Source organism: Aquila chrysaetos, chromosome Z (genome assembly GCF_900496995.4).
Source record: "Aquila chrysaetos chrysaetos chromosome Z, bAquChr1.4, whole genome shotgun sequence".
NCBI classification, from domain to species: domain Eukaryota; kingdom Metazoa; phylum Chordata; class Aves; order Accipitriformes; family Accipitridae; genus Aquila; species Aquila chrysaetos.
The window spans coordinates 87,814,292-87,836,800 of NC_044030.1; the positions used below are offsets into that span (position 1 = coordinate 87,814,292).

General features: G+C 36.9%; 1 protein-coding gene across 10 annotated transcripts in view; it reads left to right on the plus strand.

The window, feature by feature from the left end:
- Positions 1 to 21,905, plus strand: part of NEDD4L (NEDD4 like E3 ubiquitin protein ligase) — a 196,630-nt gene extending 174,725 nt beyond the window's left edge. For all 10 annotated transcript variants that reach the window (XM_030005289.2, XM_030005290.2, XM_030005291.2 and 7 more), the window contains 10 exons: positions 1,476 to 1,597; positions 2,465 to 2,535; positions 4,606 to 4,701; positions 8,288 to 8,361; positions 10,954 to 11,014; positions 11,408 to 11,467; positions 12,010 to 12,117; positions 12,996 to 13,092; positions 13,696 to 13,768; positions 16,244 to 21,905. In XM_030005289.2, coding sequence (XP_029861149.1) covers positions 1,476 to 1,597; positions 2,465 to 2,535; positions 4,606 to 4,701; positions 8,288 to 8,361; positions 10,954 to 11,014; positions 11,408 to 11,467; positions 12,010 to 12,117; positions 12,996 to 13,092; positions 13,696 to 13,768; positions 16,244 to 16,346 — 865 coding nt within the window. In that variant the 3' untranslated portion in view covers positions 16,347 to 21,905. The remainder of the gene's footprint in view (positions 1 to 1,475; positions 1,598 to 2,464; positions 2,536 to 4,605; positions 4,702 to 8,287; positions 8,362 to 10,953; positions 11,015 to 11,407; positions 11,468 to 12,009; positions 12,118 to 12,995; positions 13,093 to 13,695; positions 13,769 to 16,243) is intronic.
- Positions 21,906 to 22,509: the final 604 nt, after the last annotated feature.

Here is a 22,509-nt window from a genome sequence, read left to right on the forward strand (position 1 = left end):
AGTGTTGCCTTGCTTGTAGCAAAACTGCAATTTTTGAGGCTAGTAATAGTGAAAGGAGCAATGTCAGACAAAAGACTCTTTTTATGCCCTCCCATTACATTGTAAAACACCTGCCATCCAGAATTACAGTGTTCCTTTATAATTAGCTTATAAAACAGCTTCTCATGTACATTGCAGTAGTTACACAGCAGTGGCCTTACATAAGTTTAAATTTATTTTTGTCCAATTTTAAAATCTTCAAGCAATCCATTAGTGTAAATGAGACAGCAAGTCTCTTGCTTAAAGTACATTTGTTTTAATGTGCCATATGTAATTCCACATTGTGTACTTGGCTACAGTGAGAATGGATTTCTTAATTGCAGGCAGTAGTTTTGATGTTTTTATGTCAATATCAAGCACACTCCTTTAATAAGTGTTGAATAGATTGTAAAGTAGATGAACGAAGACTGCATAGTGAGAGTTTTCTCACAATTGTGTGTCAGAAAGGACATGTTCTACTGTTGAAGGGAAACACAACTTAAACAACACTGACTAGCACAGAGTGCCTGTGTGTTAATAGAGTTCACTGGATAAATATTTGTTTTGAAATATTTCCACTTATGGGATATAGGTCACTGTAGGCATTTTAAATATAATGTTATTTCATTTTACATACAGAGATCTAAGTTATTTTAAGAAATAAGAAAAAAGAATCTAGTTAAAACCGCTGTATCTTTCTTCACAGATTAAGCATATACTGCAAACTAAAAATACTGCTTTTACACTAATGTCTTACTGTGACACACACTTTCACATGAGTCTTAATGCTTTGTTACCCTGTTAAAAGATCTTAGTCCTTTGATGGCTTTTTCCAATATCCTGGGAGTTAAGCGTATTTCAGAGATGTTCTCTAATATGTGCAGTTTAAGATACTAGCAAGAAAACATTCTTTGTCCTAGGACGGGGACCATGGGCCTGTACTTAGTTCCTCTTTAGTACCTACGGATATTTCAAGAACTAAAAGCAACTACTGCAAAAGAGAATTCTAAAATTTTAAGCCCGGAAACTTGGCTGGAAAGAGCGAATAATCAAGCCCAGCAGAAGGCAGAAGAGATAGCTTAGTTGAAATCCTCATTCCACTGAAGCTGATGGCAAAATTTTAGTGTTTTCAATGATGCCAGGCTTTTATCCTTTGAAGAGGTTAGCACAGCCCTCTTACACTTGCCACAAGTGAAATCCTGTTACCCCACAAGCAGGAGTTTGTTACCTTTGTCAAGTAATCATTATGGTCATAGCAAGACAGTTTTGATTAGGTCAGCCTACCCACAAACCGTCAGATACTTCTGTTGAGGAACACGTGGATTAATTACATTATTACACTCTTGCAAAAAAGAACAGGAAATGGCCCTAAGCTCAAGTTATTTATTAACATATCTGAACATCTGGTTATTAAAAGACTTGGTTATTTAGATATTTTTTTTCTTTCCCCAAAAAAGGGACAACTATACACTTCAGATTAATCCTAATTCAGGTCTTTGTAACGAAGATCACCTGTCGTATTTCACATTTATTGGGCGGGTTGCCGGTCTAGCAGTATATCATGGGAAGCTATTGGATGGTGAGTTATTACACTTTATGGCTATGCTACAGTTACTGGATTTTTATTAAATAAATCACTTCAATAATTCATATGCTTTAGAATGTAGTATTTATGGAGACAAAGTCTGAGAGAAAGTAATGGAACTGGAACTGCTGGAAATTGCATTCCTGATGTGAATGGCAATTAAAAAATCATAGTGTCTTACTAAACAAATACATTTCATATAAAGTTTTGCTCCTTTCTCCATTTGTGTTGGAACTGCAGAATCAGCATTGCTAAATAATCACTATCCCTAAAGCAAAATCACTAAATTTATACCAGCCATTTCCATGCAAACCTGCAGCCAAAGCAGTTGTGTGGGTGTCAATTGCAGCATATTTTGACCTGTAAAATTATTACTGAATGATTTAATGAGAAAATATGATTTCTGCCAAACTCTGAAATCCCACAGTAAGCAAGCAAGGAAATGTTATAAACTGACCAAATTTTATTTAGCAGTAGTGCAGCACATTAGAAGAGGAAGCTCGCTGTCCTGTTTTTCTAGCATCTCCTTTGAGAGAAGAATGACAGTTTTAAATGGATTAGAGTAACTTGAGCTCAATTCCCCATCTTTTGTGTCTCTCTACCATTAATGGTAGAGAGGTGTTTGGTAGGTTATAGTGTTTAATGGCATAATTCTTGTAATTGAAAAATTGGCATTTCTGCGGCTAAACAAAAATGAGCCTGCTGTATTAACTTAAGCAGTTACAGCACTGTTAGTTCCAAGAGGTTTCTTTCTTGCTGGCGCACTAGGAAGTATCATGGTGTGTTATCCTTGAGTAGTTGTAGCTTTACATAAGGTGAAAATGCAGAACAGTGGAGATAACACTCTTCCCTTTCTTTTAGGCTTCTTCATCAGACCTTTTTACAAGATGATGCTGGGGAAACCAATAACTCTGAAGGACATGGAGTCAGTGGTAAGATAACATGTAAACTGTATCAGCGTTAGTAATTATGTGTTTTTTTCCTCTGGGGAAATTTATGAGAGCTATTAATTCCAGTAAATGGCATGGTGGAAAACACAAGGTCATAGTTGCAACAACTTTAGAAAGATATGTATGTACTTTTTTTAATAAAACACATTTTCCCTGCTAGGACAACAGTTTCAGTACCAGTGCACTAACAGTGATGAAAGAGACAAGGGAGAAGAGACATGAATAGGCCAGTAAGGAATGCAACATAAGATGTCTAATTAATTGTCCTTTCAGATTTGCCACTGGATCAGCTTTCTCCGTGTTACAAGGAGCACCACCAACAAGCCCTACAGCTTTCCTGTCATGCTGTGGAGCAGCAGGAGGGGGATGCAAGGGCTTAGGGCTGACCTGGCAACACAGGAAGTTGCCCACAGTGTTGGAAGGAGAAAGGGTTGCCAAATTATACAGAGTTTTCTCTGAAATATACTTAATGATCGCAGCACAACTTATGCCCTTATATCTATTTTAGTTTTGTTCCCTGCACTTCCTCTACTTTCACACCTTCAGCATTAATTGCAATCAAGTAGTTCTGTGCTTGGCACTCCCTGGGAGAAAACAAATTGTTTTTTACAAGTTGGTAATCTCTAACTTTGTATTGTAAAATGAAGGACAACAGTAAATAGGATCCCGCACATGCCCAATCTAGACATGTAGTGTACCAGTATCGAAACACAGTACATTTCAGATACATACAATAGCTAAATACAAATGGTTTCCATTAAGTTAGCAGGATGATACTTGTTGTTGTTTTTTTAACCTTTTGAGGTCTGTCCAGTTTTTCCACTGCTATGGGCTTTGGAGAACCTTGGAGCTGTTACTTTTCCCCTTTCTAATGTCTTCCTCTGTTACCCATTATACAGAATAGTTTATCTGGATAAGACTGGTCCAGATTGCCTCTGTAGGGGCAGGACTTGCTTGTGAGCCTGGCCACTCACATCCTGCACTTTCCTAAGACTGTCTTCAACAGCAAGGTCAGTTGACTCAAGCCCAGCACAGAGGCAAAATTACAGAAGAGGAGATGGCTTGAGCTCAAGTACAAGCTTAAAATGAAGCTCATGAGATACATATCCAGAAGGATCTTAAAAGGAAGTTCACAGTCTTGTATTCTTACAAGTAGTTGGGAAACCTTTTCCTCTTATTCTTAGGTCTGCAACAGCTGTCCTTGGTCTTGTCAAAAGTATACTCGGTATAAGAATAAAACACAGTTTATTGTTGTTGATGTTTTCGAGTTTTACAGATTCTCAGTTACTGACATAAAAGCTGGTTCAACTGCTTAATCTCTCCTGCAGCTCCCACTATGTCATAGTCACCAAATTTTGGCAGGTCATTCTTCTCTTGAAGCATACATGAGTAAATAATGTTTTAACTTCATTTTGAAATTAATTTTTTTGGCTCTCTTGCTTGGAAGTATTTAATGATAGCTACACATACTTTTTTTTCTTTTCTTTCTTTTTTTTCTTGGGTCAGTCTTTAATTACGAACTTAATAGATGATGAAGATACAAACCTTTTAGGAAATTAGAGGGGTCTTTTATTCAGCAAATGCCAAAGCTTTTATTAATAACAATGCAATCAGTTACTGTATAATGTATTATTGATGTAATGAAGTGGTATATAAATTGTGTTGAAAAGAATGTACGGTTTTATCAAGACGACATTTTCTAATCAATTATTTCATACCACTATGTACATATTTACCTAACAGATATGTAGACTTAATTTATTGTGTTGTATAATAATGCAATTAAAAGTCAATTAAGAAAAGTTACATGAATCTAAAAATGTAGCATCTAAGAAAAATGCATATGAATAAAGTAATCCGTCTCACCCTGCTTTACAGTAGCTGTGCAAATAAATTAGTTCTCATCTTTCCAGTCCCCTTGGAGTTCTAGTTTTAGATGGTTTTATTTGTTCAATTTAAAGTTAAACTGTACATTTAATGTTCACATTTTCAAACTTTTAAATTTTTTTTATTTTATATATTTAATTATTGTTTAATTACAATCTGCTGTAGGATAGCGAATACTACAACTCTTTGAAGTGGATCCTGGAAAATGACCCTACAGAGTTGGATCTCATGTTTTGCATAGATGAGGAAAACTTTGGACAGGTATGTAAAGGTTATCCCCGAAGTCCATATTTCCATTTATTGGTTATTGCCACAAAGTAATTAAATACTGAGCAGTATCTCATGGTTGTGAACTTGGTCAGGACTGTTGAATGTTAGTGATGAGTATAGGCAGACTATGAATATTAACCTCTCTTTCTTCCTGAACTAAGACTGGGGATGCCAAAGAAGGAAATTATGTTCTTGTCAGTGAGCAACATGACATCTTTGTGAAAAGCAGTACTTGAAGCTGAGTAAAATGTTTGCAATGAGGAGTAATAAAGGTGTTACACTGTCCATCTTAGTAAACAGTCTCAGCCAGAGAGTGTTCAGGGTTTTATAGGTGGAAGATGTTCTCAAAGGACAAAGTAAGTGGTAGAGTTATAATCAGTGAAGTGCTTTGTTTATAGCGTCTTTTATATAATGCAGGCAGATAATACAACAAAAGGAAGCATGCCTATTTTAAAAAGGTTCACAATCTGTGGATTTTGTAACAGACTTTCTCCATTACAAATGAAAAATGTTAGATACTTTTTTAACAATTGAGAAGTAAGTAGGTGAGAATATAATTCATCAGCCGAAGTCGTAACTCATTTTATCAGTAGAAGCTTTAACAACAGCTTGTGGTACAGTTTGTCTTGGATTTACAGTCAGTCTTTACAGAGAATCCTATTAAAACAAACTTCAGAGATCTGTATCAGCTTCTGGATGGAAATAACTTGGGTGCAGATAAATGTCTTGTATGTAAGTATATGTGTTAAATTTAATTTGAGGACTTAAATAAATCATGAGTTTATTTACATGAGCTTGGAACTTACTTGCCTACCATGATTGGAGAGGTTTTTTTATTTATTTACAAGCTATGGAGCTGAAGCATTTTGTAATGCATGCACACATGTAGTGACTAAAACATACTGGTTTTGTACAATATTGGGACTTAGTAATACCTACCTGTGTCTCTTAAGTTAATTTGCTTATAGTCTTTTACGACCTCTTCTAGTGTCTTTGTTTAACTCTTAGACCTCGATACCTTGGCTCCAGGTACCACTGGTATTGTGGACCACCGTGCCTTTTTTGAAAGCTGACTTCAAAATTTCAAAACATGCACACAATGTGCTGTCAAGATCATTCTGATCCACTTCTCAGTACTTATTACTTTTTTCCTGAAGCAACATATGGTTATTGGTTACATTGAAAATTAGGGAGAACATTAAAGTCACAGGATGAAAAGTTTTTGTAATACACTGGGTTGTTTGTTGGTAATTTTCATTATCTTCTGTTCTGTAAAGGTTTAGCTTCAACTTATTCATAGCTTTTCACTGCCAGCTTTTACTTCTGCTGGCAGAAGTTTGTTCTCTGACTCAAAGCATAAATCAGCTTACTTGGAGATACTTTCTGCTCTTCTCTGAACTCTTTAATACCTCAAATAGCTAATTCTGGCATTGTCAGCAGATTGATTTTTGTTTAATTTACAGTAGATGCATCTGAGTCCAGTAGAAAATAATACTGTTTCCATTGTACTGCTGGTGAGATGCAAAATTGGCATGGCAGATTTTATCAAAGAAAAGGGTGGATAAGCTCAGTAGTACAAGGATAGGGTATGCTGTAGTGAGGAGGAATTTATCTACCTAGAGATGGAAACATCAGTCCAAATGCGTATAGGATGCTTTCCAGCAATTCAGAAGTTATGGCAAATATTGACTACATTGGCTTTTTCTGCATGTACCGCTGGCCGTTGCCAGCACTCTGGGGACTACTAGAAGTGAAGGGACTCTGACTCACTGTTGTCACTTCTTTTGCCTCATCTGCTGCTAAACTACTGAAACTTTATAAAAGTGCCCTTGGGAACCTGAGTAGGAGATGATACTGCTTCCACCAGGACATTGTGTATGTGAGAGGGCGATGTTTGCATTGCTGTAAGGTTCTGTATTTATTTATACTTCATTTATCACCAAAACCTTTTCTGGAGTTAGAAAAAAACAAGAAACCTCTAATAAATCTTATCTTCTTATTACCTTTCTTTAATTAATAACCAAAATACGGTTTCGGTAGTTCTCACAGGTCAGTAAGAATTACACAGTAGATATTTTCAATGTGTAAAAGATGGAGAGCTGTCTTCAAAATGCAGAGAAAGAAAAGTTCTGTATTTCTCCTAAGTTCTTAATGGCTCTGGAATACTATTTCTCATTTCTGAAAAACAATGTATCATCTGGTGGGCAGGAAGAAACAAGCACCAAGAAGCCTTCTGTTTGTGCCATCATGTCTGGGATCTTCATAACGTTATCCTATTTAAATTTGACAGTATAGCAAAGCTTTTCCTTACTATTTCTGGACTGTCTTCTCTGGTCTTTATGGAATGAATAAACAAGTGTTTCAGAGGGGTGTAGGTTCCCTATTAATTACTTTTCCTTAATAGTATAGTTATCTTTTTTTTTCTATACAGTAGTACATATATTTATTCAAATAGACCTATTGTACTGGTTTTCTCCTTGTCGAAGTATTCAGTGTTAATCCAGTCCTGAAAGGAGCTTTCCAGCCTCCTCCTTTCACAGCTCCATTTATTAGCTAATGAATTTGCTGTCTTACTGTTACTCAGCCACAACATCCAATTTAATAATTAAGATTAGTAACAGCTTTTAAAAAAGGCTTGGTTGAATGTGGATGCACAGAGTTGTGTCTTGGTTGCTTCCACTGGAACCATGCTTTTGAAGTGATGGAACAAGTTGACTGGAACAGAGTAACGACTTACAAGCAACAAAATACTTGACTTGCCTTCTCTCCTACCAGAATGAAAAGCACTCCCAAGCACACATGCTTTACAAGAAATTAATAGAAAGTAATCTAGTCTTTGCCTATGCTGTGTGTAAACACCAGGATCTGCAGTCAGAAAAATGCTTCTTCATAGCTGCAGCTATGGAGCGTACGGCTTGGTAGCAATTTTGTGTGGCACTAACTGATAAAAGCTACCGACTTCGAGCTTTCATGGTACCCACCCAGCATTAATTCTGTGAGTTCCTACTGATAAATTACTTTCTTCAGAAAGAAATACATTATTTGGACTTGCTGTAGTTTCTTGTGAACTGTAATGAATTTTTTTCAATCTTATACTCCACAGTGACACCATCCTTAGCAAATTTGTGCTTAACCGTTTCTGTAATCTGTTTTTCTACTTTACTTTTTTGGCCTTTTTATGAAACAGTTTCTCTGTGGATTTTAAGTAATCATTTTTTTTCAAGCATTTTGAAAAATTATAAGGCATTTTTCTACCCTTATTAAAATGGAATATATGTTTTCTTTACCCAAATGAACCTGCTGTTCAGGACTAAAAGTTTGCTTTGGAATGGTTTGCTCACTTGCTAATGAATATGGTCAAGAATTTGGTCTTATAAGTGATCATAGACTAATTTGTTCCTAATGATGCCATCTTTAAATGTGGAATGTTTCGATGTCTCATTAGCTATTACAGCATAGTAATTTTCTGATACTACTTGTCAAATGCTGCTCAAGCAGAGTGGATTTTGTAAGAAATGTGTCCTGAAATAATGTCATGTTGTGTTGTGTTTTGTTTTGTTTTTCTTTTGAAATACAGACATATCAAGTCGACCTGAAGCCAAATGGGTCAGAAATCATGGTAACAAATGAAAACAAAAGGGAATACATTGAGTATGTATACATTTATGGAATTTATCCTGAGTGTAAGAAAGCACAGTTGTACTTGTCTTAGAACTTACCCTACTGCAATTACTGTATTTGTACTGCACTAGAGCATCAGAGATCCTTTTAAAAGAAAATCTTATTGTTAACATTGTTTATACCCTAATCCTTAGAAAGTTTGAATTTTAACCTTTAGTGTTCTATGAGTTACACTAATCAGGGGAGTCTGTGATGTAATAGGAGACTATTTTCTTGATGGGTAGGCATGAGGAACATTCAAGAAGGGATGGGATTGCTCTGAATGAGACATCTGCATCTAAATTACTCGATGAAAGGAAATGGCACCTCTTGGATGCAATACTTACTATGTTAAAAGTCGACATACCAATTTTGCCGAGTTTCATGCCTGCTTTTTGTCTGTTGCCTAAGTGCCTAGAGTAACTAGCTCTGCTTTGTAGATCTCTAAAGCAGTGATGAATTTCCACCCCAGTGAACTGCTAGGTCACAGAATAGAGATGAGTGCAGATCTGAACACTAAACTGATCTAGAAAAAAAAGAATGAAAGTTCATATTTGCTTGCCATTGTGGTCTTCATTCAAGGAAGAACTCAGAGGAATACTTAAACATTTACAGAGTTCCTAAGAGGAGAACTTTGTACTTGTTTATCTTATTTGACACGTCTTATGGTGATTTGGCTGTAATGGTGGAACAATATGAAATTTCTGCCTTTTTTTTTTTTCCATTACTTTGTGTGTGATGTATTTGCACTGTCAGCTCTTTAATTTTTCAGGTATGTTTTTTTTTTTTTCCCCAGTTTTTAGATGAAAAATATTAGACATTAGACATAAACTTTTTTTTTATCTCCATCATAGTGCAGAAATTAAAAGCTCTTTGAAAATGTGTGGGCCAAAATTCAGAACTGCATTAGGTTTACATCTAGATAACTCTTTCATGGCTAGTCACCGTATTTTTATAACTTCAGAGTTGATACTTGTATGCTCTCATTTATATGCTTCCATTTGGAAATGATTAATGCAACTTAAAATTTTTCAAACATTTTTCCCCAGAATTCCATTATGATAGAGAACTGTTCTAGTTGTTACACTTTAAACAAAACAACAACAACAAAAACCAACAAACCCCACCAAACTGCAGGCATAGTCACAAATGTAATTTATTTGTGCCTCTGTGTCGTAACATAACATCCAAATGGTGCATTCTCATGCATATGTAGTGCTTATGGGATATCATGCAGATAATGAAGAATCATTGTCTAATAGAAAATGTGGTGGTTTGCATCATTTTATTATGTAATGCTTATTGCAGAAAAGAAGGAAAATAGGTAAACTGACTAAATAGGTGCTACTTAAAAATCAATATTATTTCTTTATGAGAAAATCACGCTGGGAATTTTCTAGTGACTGTCAAATGAACAATATCCAGTGCTGTAACGCCTTCTTTGAAAATTCAGTTTACATGACATTGGCCAATATAAGAACAAGAGAAAATTAAATTGACTGCTTGGTTTTCCTGAAATCCCCACATAGGAAACATGCTTCTCCAACATCTGGCTTGAAGCGCCCAAGTTAAAGTGAGCCAGAAGGTGCTCTCCAGTGTGGCCATCAGCCCATTATCCTCCCCTGCTAGTAACACAGACCAGGTCCATGATTTCAGTACCAGTGTTGCTATCAAAAATTGACCAAATCTTAAATTATGTTTTAATTTTAAGTTTTCTCAGTTTTTCTGCCTACCAGAATGTAAAATAATAAATTCAACTATACTTGCTGGTATTTTTAATTAGTGCCTCTTCAAAGGTGAGAAAACATTATAATTGCTATATACATGTAAATGTAAATGAGGAATGAAACATGCTTCAGTAGGAAAGGAACTGGATTTCTAAAGCATTATTCTAGAACCTGTGAGGTATTTATGCTGTAGGTGGTTAGCATTGAAATGCAAGCCTTTTCCTTTCATATTGCAGGTTTTATTCTTCTATTTATAGGCAGGCTGTTATATGTAATTACGTCTATCCTCAAATTTTGTAGACTTTGTGGGGAATTGTTAATTACTCAGAGCTCTGGAAGAATAAAATGTCTGGTCATTTAGGTACCTAATACTAACAGTAAATACCTCATCCAGATACTGGATTACAGCCTCATTTAGAAAGAAATAAAGCATAGTACAGAATTTGCAGGCTGTTTCAGTCCACAGGCAAGCCTTTTTGCCATGTTCATCCTTGAGATAATCTCCATAGGAGTAGAAAGGTTAATATCAGATGACATGACAGTGTTACATTAAAAAATTCTTAGTGTTGTAGAAGAGTCATAGCTGTAAAGGATGGAAATGTATGTGTAGAGTTCGTGTTGCATGCTAAAGTGAAAATACTTGCATTATAGCTTGTTCATAGTCACTGGGTTTTTTTCAACAATTCAGTCAGTCACACAAGATAAATTTGAACAATTAATAAAAAGCTGCTCAGTTTCCTTAACATCAGAGTGTGGTTGGGAGGTGGCTGAAACTATTACGTTGCTAAAATCTCTGAACACTTAATTTGCAGTCTTCTAATGAGTGTGCTTACCTGTTTTTGTTTATCCACTATAGCCTGGTCATCCAGTGGAGGTTTGTGAACAGAGTTCAAAAACAAATGAATGCTTTTTTGGAGGTAAGGTTCTTTAGCTGCTTTTTTTTTCCCCAAAATATTTTTTTTTAATGCAGATGACTTATACATCAGTGTCTGTATTAAGGGAGTGGGGAGCTTTGCATAACTGCACCAGTTGTGGAATGCTTATGTTTTATAATTTTACAGTTTTACCTTGTATACAAATATATAATCTTTACCTTATGAGAATAAGGTCATTCTCTTTGAAGCTTGAAATAATTTTGTGATTAATTTTTTAAATTAGAGTCTCGTACTTCAGCAACTATGTATTTCATTTTCAAAACCCTTCTTCATCCTCTGTCATTTATTTAGGTTCCCAGAAGCCAAAGTTCCTGCTAGATAAAAATTTAATTTTACATGGTATGAGAATTTCAACTTTACTTTGCTTTCTTTTAGGGATTCACAGAACTTCTTCCCATTGATCTGATTAAAATTTTTGATGAAAATGAACTAGAGGTGAGTTTGTTTAATTGACATCCAGAGACAACAGATCAGCAATGCTCATCACAAAAAGATGTGTTATGTTCTAGGCTCATCAGTCATCACTTACTCATCGTAAGTGAATTTGCAGACAAAGATGCTTTGCTTATAGTGGGAAATGAGATTTTTCTCCCTAATTAATAAACCTATTGATCACATAAAAGCACAAAAAATTGTAATTATCCACTGAGGTGGTTGAGTATGTGCATATAAAAGCCTGTAAGTAGCTTACTGAATTAATGCTATTATGCCTATACCGGTCATATTTTGAGCAAAATGCCGTAAAAGATGCTGTCCCACGAAGCACATGTATGTCAGTGTACAGTGTTTCTGAAGTAAAATGAAGTATTATTTGAGAATTCTCCTGAAGCTCCAACTCTCCTTTATATTTGCACTGTTTTGCTGTTTAAAAGGTCAGACAACAGAGGGAAAACGTAACCTTGTTTTTCTGATAGAGTGTACAGGATAACACAATGCCATCTCCGATTAACACTGTAACAATTTACTTCCATATGCAGTTACTGATGTGTGGCCTTGGCGATGTTGATGTTAATGACTGGAGACAACATACAATCTACAAAAATGGTTACTGCCCAAATCATCCTGTTATCCAGTGGTTCTGGAAGGTAATACTGTTTTACCACATTTGGCTTCTCTGACTCTTCTTAAAGTGAAAGTTCCTGTATTGTTTTGTGGAGTCTGTTATGGAATCTTTTTTCTTCACGAAAACTGCTGAAGAACATCTCTGTATGTTGGAAATGACAGCTGTGGTACTCATTAGAGACTACACTAGAAATAGACCCAAGATAGGAAGTCAGATCTTTGAAGTGTCTTGCAGTATTTGTGAAGTAAAATACTTTTATGAAAAGTTTATGTCCCCAGAAAAACTACTTCTCCCCATAATAACCTTAGATTTTTCAAAGGGGTGTCTGTTTTTTCTTAAAAATACAGGAACCTTACAGCTTCGTGCATGCACTTCGAAGTTTGTTGCTGGGTTTCTTACATCATTTTCATGACCAGGGGTGGTATGCATGAAGACTATGTACTTGTATCAATCCAAAAGGCTTGGCTCTGAGGTCTGGCTGCAGTGCAATGCTGATGTGATTTTCTGTGAACCCTTGCAGTCTCTCTCTCTGGGCTTCAAGGCTTTTCTGTCATCCCTGTCCCTCTTGGGCATGTGTACAATTGCAGTGTGCCTGTGGGGCCCTGACCCTGCTGAAAGGCGATCCACCTCACCTCGTGCAGGGGAACAGCATGTGTAGCTCTCAGCTGCTGCCACCAGAGCAGGCCCTCATTGTGGCCTGGTGGCAGCTGGAAAAGGATGCTCCTTATTTAACCAGAGAAAAACTTGGTATGTGACCTTACCACATCCCTGAGAGTTACATGTCTATTACAGTCTAACAAACACAAATAGATCATTTTACTCAGTTTTTTTTTGTTTTTTAACAATGACATCTATAGCTGTGAAAGTGAAAAGAGAGTGACTGTGTATGTTTGTCAATAGGCTGTTTTACTGATGGATGCTGAAAAACGGATTCGATTACTGCAGTTTGTTACTGGGACGTCACGCGTGCCTATGAATGGATTTGCTGAACTTTATGGTGAGCTTCCTTTCAACTGCCCACCGACTATGCTCACCACTAGAATGGCTGCACAGACCCCTTCTGAACATGAACGAGAAAACCTGGGCATGACTGAAATTTAATCATAGCCAACCTTTGACCCCCACGTAAGAATTCTCTCCTGGATGCCAAGGGCACTGGAGAATTTGCGGGGCACACTAAGGAGGAATAAAGTTTTGTATGCCATGGGTGTTACATAGATGCTCTCCTAGCTCCCACAGAAAAAAATTTTGCTAGTCAGCAGGAATAATTTTCATGTCACATGAAGAGGAGGAGAATGCATGTTTAACCAAGCACTTTAATTTTTAAATGTTAATGTCTGAGCTTACTTCTTTTGCATTACATATACTCTACACTAAGGTAGTTAGATAAACTTAACAAACTCAGTGGGCTTGGAAATTAACCACCACATTCCTATTTGCTTTAATGCAGTTTTAATTAAGAGAGTTTGTACCAGGTATTTTGTAGCAGTTGAAAACTCTAGCCTACAATTTATGCAAACATTTAAGTTAAAAATAATATTTAGCTACTCTCTGTAGTGTCCAGCAATTTATATTTCATATGATTTTCATTTTCAACCAGGTTCAAATGGTCCTCAGCTGTTTACAATAGAGCAATGGGGAAGTCCTGATAAACTGCCCAGAGCTCACACATGGTAAGTCATAAAAGCATAAAATTATATAGATTTTTCTGTATTGTATTGTTATACTGTCAAGAAGGGGGGAAACTGATGACCCTGCTTCTCTCTAAAATATGTTAGCTCTGGATCGTACAGCTTTTTATAAAATGGGATAGTCTGAAACCTACACGTGTGTCTGTGTGTGTAGGTGTGCATTTACAAGGGAAAGAACAGTTGGTGATTATCTGCTGACACACAGCTGCAGAAGGTAACATGCAGCATTCCAGGAGGTAGCAGGGCTCAACACCAGCACTGTGCCATTGCTTCTTACAGTTCCTAAACAATGCTTGTTTTGCCTTCTCATGGACATGTGAAAGGCTGCGTTAATACAGTAAGTAGGTGGAGGTGTTCTGCAATAAACGCAGGTGAATGAATCCAAAATAAACTCCGACCATCATAGCCTGATAAAGACCTTTTAATGCTATTTTACTGTATTCCAAGTAACCCTTTCAACTCAGGCCTCGTCTTCTAGTAACTGCTTGCCTGTTAAAACATGCGTTAGAAGAGAGAGCTTTTCCCCACTTTATTTTATACTACATTTGAAGGAATTGCTACCCATATATACCAAATGTTAACTATCATAGTTGAAGCTGTATAGTAGCCTGCAAATTGCTTTAAGCACTAGCCAGTTAAACTGATGTTCTGACAAAATGGAAGAAATTTGAATCCCTTCTGCTAGACTTTTCCCCATATCAAATACATAAGAATCTGTTCATGTGAGGTACTTGCAACATGATCCAGATCAGAGCACATGAAGCACAGCACAGAAAGTGTACTTACTGTATGCTTAATGTTGTGCTGAATTTGGGAGTAGGATCCTCAGTGCCTGCTGGGGAGAGCCCCGGGATCTTACAAATTCTCATCACATCTGTCTCACTGGCTGAGCATCCTGTTCAGGCTGCAGTCCCTTCCACTTCAAATGCCTAATGGTTTCCCAGTGCCTTTCACATTGGGAAGACTTTCTAATCCCCCCCAATTTCCTAGGAAACGGACAAGCAGACATGACAGGTAAGGATACACAGTCACAGAGCCATCCAGTGACTCACAGATGGTACTGCAGAGTAGTGGCAAAGGCAGGCTGGGAGCAGCTATCCGTTTTGTAGTTCCTGTCAAAACTGGGATTGGGAAAAACAGCAAGAGGAATTGCATCTTATGCTTTAGTTATTTTTCTATGAATGTTAAAACATGGGCTCTGTTCTGTCAGTCTGAAGGCCTTGAAAAATACCAGATAGGCAATAAGCTCTCTGAGAGAGACTGTTAAAAGGGTAACAGGCATTTTAACAGGGCATACTAGGAGGAAAAATAGTGCCTCACCTTGTAAGGCTAATACTATTCATTGCCTTCTTTTATGTGTCTTAGGCATTTATCACCTCTTCCTCCTTCCTTCTGGAAAACTAAGAAATTGAAGGATATCCATGCGTTTTAAAATCAAGACTACCATTTGTACAAATAGGGGTTGATGCTTTTTTTTTTTTCTTTCCTTGGTGCTGTGATTTTATTTCAGCTATCACCTCACTAAGCTGTACTACACTGCCAGGAGCTTTTACTCTTACCATCATTTTCCCTTTCTCATTCTCCATTTTATTTTTCTTTGTCCTAGTAAGTGTGTATAATGGAACTACAGAAAGTCTGATGTAACAAAACATAGCCATAGAAAGCCATGCTACATAAAGGCCATAAATTGTTGGACAATTCACTAAAAATGTGAGATCATAAGCCGACTTGATTTAGTCCTAATTTATAGAATTTGCAAGTGTTGAAAGCATTCAATACAAATCCTTGTCTTGCTCTGTTGCATATCAAGAATATGGCTTTAAGGTAACTAACTTAAATTGTGCTGTATAGGAAAACTAATTTTTAGAACATTAGTAGAGAATGGTGATCTTTCCATAAAAATAATCATTCTATAGAATGAAAAGTTTTCTTTAAAAAGGAAAAAACAACAACAGAACCCCAAACACATTCCAAAGTCAACCCATCCTCTTTACATTTCAATTATCTGTTAGATTTTACAGGACCTTTTCAAGACCTTCTTTTGGATGTTTTTTATTCTTCTTTGTTTCCCCCCACGGGTAGAGAGTCTGTCCTATAAATTCAGAACATCTTTGCTGAATCTTAAGAAACCAGCCTTTCAACAAAGATGCAATATTTTCAATCAACTAAATATGGGTGCAGGGGCTGTTGGCTTTTTTCATTTCCTAAGTGGTTTTTAACAACTTCCCACTTTTATTTCTGAAAACTCACTTTGGTCCAGGCAGGGTTGGTTTCAGATGCTACCTGCAGGGAACACAAGCATTAATTAGGTTTGCAAAGGACACTGCAGAGATTGCCCCCATTTGGACAGTAAGATATATTCTCTAAGGCCCCCCAAATTATTTAACCTTTTCTGTTTCTTTAAAGTTATCTGTATTTTTCAATGGATTAAATGATTCTTTTCCTTCTAAATTTCAGCTTTAATCGCCTAGACTTACCTCTTTATGAATCTTTTGAAGATTTGCGAGAGAAGCTCCTTATGGCAGTTGAAAATGCTCAAGGATTTGAAGGAGTGGATTAAAATGTCAACTTCCCCCCCTGCCCCCTTCAAGCAAGTTCTGCTTGCACTTTTGCATTTGCCTAACAGACTCTGAGGGACTATGGCAGAACAGTTGCACAGCGTTGGTTCATGGAGCAAACCCTTCGACAGTGCAGTTGCCTGAATCCACAAGTTTGAACTGTAATCTGTGGGTGGCTTTTCTGATGTTTCCACAGCAGATTACCAACTGCTTAACATGAACTCTGATCACATTTCAGCAGGACTTACTCTATTTATGTTGTGCCTCTGTAGGCAAAGCCCTTAATAAATATTTTACATAATTTCTAATGACAATGAATGGAATTAATAATTTTACAGGTATAGTATTACAACTCATGTTTACTTTTTAATTGATTTAGACATTTTCAGATTTTATTTCATTACAATTAAATATCATATACTTGGAAAAATAAGCATTTTTCTTAATTTCATACCAGACTTGATGCCAGTGTCATTTTTTCAAAGCACATTTTGAGGCTTGTGTTCCCAAACCATTAAGGAAGTAGGAGAAAGCTATGTTGGAAATTTTCTCTACAGGGGCTATATATATATCGAGAGCAACTCTTTTCATTGAGCACATAAATATTTTTCTGTATCCAGAAGTACAGACTGGATGTTGGATTTTTGTATAAATATTAGAATAGTTACAAGTCAAGGGAGAATCATAACATAGCATGCCAAATCTCATGTTCAATTAAGAAATTGCCTCATTATTGGTAATACTTACATGTACTATAAAGTATTTTGGGGTAGGGTTGGCATTAATCATTTTAGGAAAGTATGCTTAACCCTGCCATTATCTTTGTATAGTGATTCTTTTATTATCCTTTCCTCTTTACTGTTTGCAATGGAGGCATTTTGAATGAAACCTGGCACTATGTGATTTGGCACTATGGAAAACAGATCTGGTTTGTCTCCTATTTGTATGCATTTGCTAATGATATCTAAATAACAATGGGTTTTTTGTTTGTTTCTAACTGCACCAACTCTAAAGGCACTTTATGTAACACATGGAAGTCATATCTGTTTTTTTATCATAAACATTAATGTGATGATATTCCTTCTCACTGCACATGTCTTTCTGGTGCAATATCTATCAATTGTGAATTTGGCTGCTGCTGATGTATAAAAGAAAAAAAAACCACAGATGTAGAGCTGAGCCTGCAGACATGTTCCTCAGCAATTGTTTTTGTGATTTATTTTTTACTTAATCACAAAGATTTATTTAATATACACTGCTATCTAATCAATTTTGTTACCTATGACATGTTGCATGCTTAAACTATAATGTCTGAGTTGCATCTCTTTTGTGACGGATTAAAAGTGAAAGATTTGTATGTGATCCACTGAAGTTAAATGGTTGCAATATAGCAGAGTAGGTTTGAGGGTATGGCTTCAGTGATGTAAGTTCTCCCCACATACTTACCTAGAGGTAGGCTTTTTCCCCAAAAGCCCATTTAATGCTTATGAAGCAAGATGATCACACCGCATGCCAAAACAAAAGTTTGAACTCCTTGCCAACACCTTTTTTAGCCCTGCCTGTACCCCCTCCCCAGCACCCACTGGCAAGTACAATCTGTGTCTGAGAATGTGCAGCCATACTGCAGACACTTCAATACAGTGATACTTCAGCTGAAAAGGCTACTGGAAAGAAGCCTTAATGCTAGTAACATGCAGCAAATGGTTGCATGCTAGCAAAAGTTTGAAGAGCTAATAGATGCACGAGGAAGGTTATTTTTATTATTTGAATGCAGGTTAAGATTCATTTTCTATTAAATATGTTTCCTGACATTCCTTTCTGATTTTTTACATTGATGAGTGAGCTTGAACACGCAAAAGCAGACTCCATCTGAGTGGCTAGAGAAACACTATACTGACCATTTAGCTGCAGGACAGAGCATGGGGAAGGTGGAGAGAATGAGGTAAATCCAGGTATTTCCACTGGCCTTCTGTATGTTCAGCACAGCTGGTTATAACATGGACACCCTTGAGGGAAGAGTCATATGCCAAAATTTGTTTTATTTCTGTCTTAACCTGGAGGATTTTTGGTGTGGTTGGAGGCTCCGTTCATGTCCAGTGCCATGTATCAGAACCTTAAGAATTCCCAAGACATTTTTTGGCTGTGAAACTGAAATGTAATCTCATGTACAGACGAAGGCTGTGACCTAGCAGTAGTGCAGCTGAGGTAGCACCAGAAGTCAGGCTGTGTTTAAGAATCTGCCATTTTTCTTGTGATGTTGCTTTGGTCCCTCCCCTCCCCCTCAACTTCTACAACAGGTTTACTAATACTTACTTACCTACATCAAAGCCCTTTCAGCTATATAGAATTACATAGTGACATCTGACTAGAAGGGAAATTTTTGTTGTTTGGATGATTATATTTAAGAGAAAATTTAGAATTGCTTAGCTTAACATCTTTTCAGATCCACTCATGCTCAGATCCACTTACCTCACAAACTGACAGACACTCCAAAAGCATTCACTAGGTATTAAAATAGTGAGGCAAATTCCACTGTATGAATTGTAATTAATGTGCATTTGGACTGTTGTGGTTTATTTGGGAGAAGGGGTTTTCATTTTTAGGAAATAGTTCAATATGAAAAGCAAGCCTTTGACTGCCTCAAGGTTTGCCATTAGAGTGGCAGCTTTGAGTGCAGCTCACCAAGAGACCTGTCCTAACTCAGGCAGCAGTGACAATAAGGCCCCGCATGCATTTTCCCGATCGATAGACTTGTACACCTTATGCTGAAATTTGTGCTATTTTGGCTTTCTTGCAATTAATGCAAATAGCTAAATAAACACTCTTTTGTGCTTCTTGTGCCCTAGACACTGCAACCACAGCTCTCACCTGCATTGCACACCTACCATCACTGTAGAGCCAATGCACAGCTGAGTTAGCTTTTGTCTGTTCAACACCCCATGAAGGTATTATTCCTAATAGCCAAGGTGAACATAACAGTAAGCCAGCTCATTACTTTTTGTTTCCCAAAGTTAGCTATGCTATTGCAACCCAGCACTGTGTCTTGCCTTTACAGATGCACTACAGCTCCCTTCACTACAGAAGTAAAACTGTCCTTTTTGTGTTAGGGTCCATAAGTAATCCAGAGTCAGTGCTCACAAATAAGCAAGACTCCTTGTAGGATAAGCTGAGGGGAACTGCTCAGCCCAGTCCAATTTCTGCACAAAGCTTTTATTTTGGGTATCAGAAGCCTTACTGTGAGCTAGAACTATGAGGCTGTTACTGACAGGCTTGGCATCATGGTCATTACAGGGACATAAGCTGTAAAACCCTGCTAAAATGCACTATTCCCGTGCAACTCAGATTTTATTATTGGTGGCTACATTGATGGCTAAACCCTTGGGCAGATACACCCTCCTCATCAGCCAAAAAGTTAAGATCTTCTATGCTATGACAAAACCCAGGAAGTTACCTTCAGTTTTGCAATGAACTATATGAGACTAAGTAAATGGCATTGTTAGCTGTGCAAAGTAGCAGCTGCAGAGGAAATGGATTTTCTTCTGCAGGGCTCTTTTAACATAAAGCTGTAGTGCTGCTATCAAGAGCCTAAGCTGGATTCCAGACTTTCCATCTAAGAGTCCTTCTGGAGCTCCTGAAGCTACATTTCAAGGAATCTTTCTAGGAAAAGAGGTAGCTAAATCTCATTTACTTAAAACATCTAAAACACAAAGCAACTAACACTCCAGTGGGATTTGTACCATAGTATTGTGCCTTTCTTAACACAGTACACTCTTGTATACTGACAGTTTGGCCCATTCACCACAAAGTGGCCCAACAGTATTTTAAAAGGTTCTATCCAGCTACTTTTCTTGGTTAATAAATAGTAATCATAAAGGTGGTACCTAAACCATCACTTGTTCACTCTTAAGAAGCCTTAAGGCAAATAATTCATAAAAACTTCAGACAGAATACAGAATCTGCAGCTATCACCTCCTCTTCACATTAAGGCTTATAGATATGTGCCTTGTAAGGTTGTAATTAATGTACACCATACCAATCACATCAACTCCCACTTGCTGCGCAGCTGCTGAAAACTGCTTTTTGTCTTTCAGTCCAAAAGTACCGAAAACAAACAAAACCCCAAACAACCACAAAACCCAAACCCAGTTCTGTTACTACAAGATTTACCTTATTTCTGTCTCTCATGCTGACCTCTCTGAATTCTCTGTGAGTGCCATGCTAGCATGAGGATGCTGCTGTAAGTACTAACCAGGCAGCTAGTGCCTATCCTGCACCCCAAGGCATGCACTTCCAGTGTTGTGTGCTCAGCCCGGTCAAGCTGGTAATCGTGACTGCAGCATGCAGCGGTAAGCTGTTCTGATGCTTTGGGTGAAGCATTTTACATAACACTAAAGGGCCAGGAATTGTGAAAACTAGGGAGCCAGGGAGGGGAAGCTAGATAGTTAGACTGCATTTTTAAGAGAGTTAGAAGTAAGTGATCATACCCATCTGATTGCAAGGGCTAATTATCAGTATGTATAGTAGGAAAAAAGGTAGATGTCCAGATAGGGCATCTTAAAATGTACATTAATTTTTCTTACCTTTTTAATAAAATCTTTTCCTTTTGTATGTAAAATTAAAATGACAAAGGAAAAACCCTACAGTCTTCACCCATCTGTTACGATGTTGCACTAAGAAGTAATACATATTTGAAACACATGGAAAACAAAACTGGAATCTAACCATATTAATGTTACATACCCATCAGGTCTGTTGTAGTGCACCTAGCACCCTGTTAGATACCATCACCACCAGTGCAAACCATATTTGGTGATGTGTCTGTTGATGCACACTTCTAACAATCTGTTTGTCCACATTTATCCTTCACTTACATGTTGGGTTTTTTCCTTTTCTATATGATTTTCACATAGACCTTGCTTTTTTCTTCATTTTTTTTTTTAATATGTAGCTGTAAAAACATACACAGTATGCATCCACATACAATAGTACATGTGTTGCATTTTTATACTGTAATCTGTTCTATTGGATTTAAAGAGGCTGGTGAGCCATCCATCTCCACTGCAGATTTATCACAACCATGCAATAGTGAATACCAATGGAAAACTCCACAAGACTATGTTGCTATGTTCTGTGCTTGTGAACATAAATTTTAAATCAAATTTAAAACTGAGATTATTAATATTTCCAAACAGGCAAAAGTGTCAAACATTCCAGATTAAATTCACACTGTTTAATAATTATTTTTTTGTAAAATCAATTCATATTAGAAGACTATTCAAAGTTATGCTAAGCTACCTTAAAATTGATTTTAAAAGTACTACTTATAAATAATGCTCATTTTCACAATTAATACAGCTTTAAACTGTGGTTGGATTTGATACACTGTGGGGAAAGGATTTGTTTCTGGACAAAAGTCATTTTTTTCCAATTTTTTTCTGAGGAGCAGTGAAAGAAATTGTAGTTTGTTTTCCTGACAGCAAAAGCTCAATGTGACAAAATGAAGTTGTTGTAATGAAATGATGCAACTTACTTAAATATTTAATAAAGAATTATGGAAGCTACAGCATTTTATACTTCAAATATATTTTTTGTCTAACTGAAGCTTTGTTTTGTTTTGTTAAAAAAAAAAAATTGCCTTAAGGTCACAATTTGCAGGAAGGCTTTCACAACCTGGGATGTGGTAGGGGGAGCCTATATGCAAGCACATCTGTACCTGATTTTTAAGTGATTAAACACACCATCCACATATTTCAGCTTCTGCAAAAGTGGTACCCATTCTTTTCCCCATGATCCTCACTGCATTTATGAAACAGTAATGCATATAATGTTTTCAGCTAAATAAGAATGTACCCCTGAGAGTTTACAGTGGATACTGGTCACCAGTGCACAACCACCTTCAGAAGGCATGATTCAAGGTAACTTTTCTCTATAAGGATTTGAACAGTTAAGATAAGGTTAGTGATTATGTGATGTTCTCTAAAGAAGTGTCATTAGATAAAATACAAAAATTGCACCCCTCCCAACTTCTTACTGGTATCTCCTGTTCCATCATATTTCTAATACAAGAAATGTAATACTCCATCAGACTTCCATGAGAAATGCTGTTCTTGAATTGTCCAATTCTGCAATGACCGTACAAAGCAGCACACTTACAAGCTTTTTCTG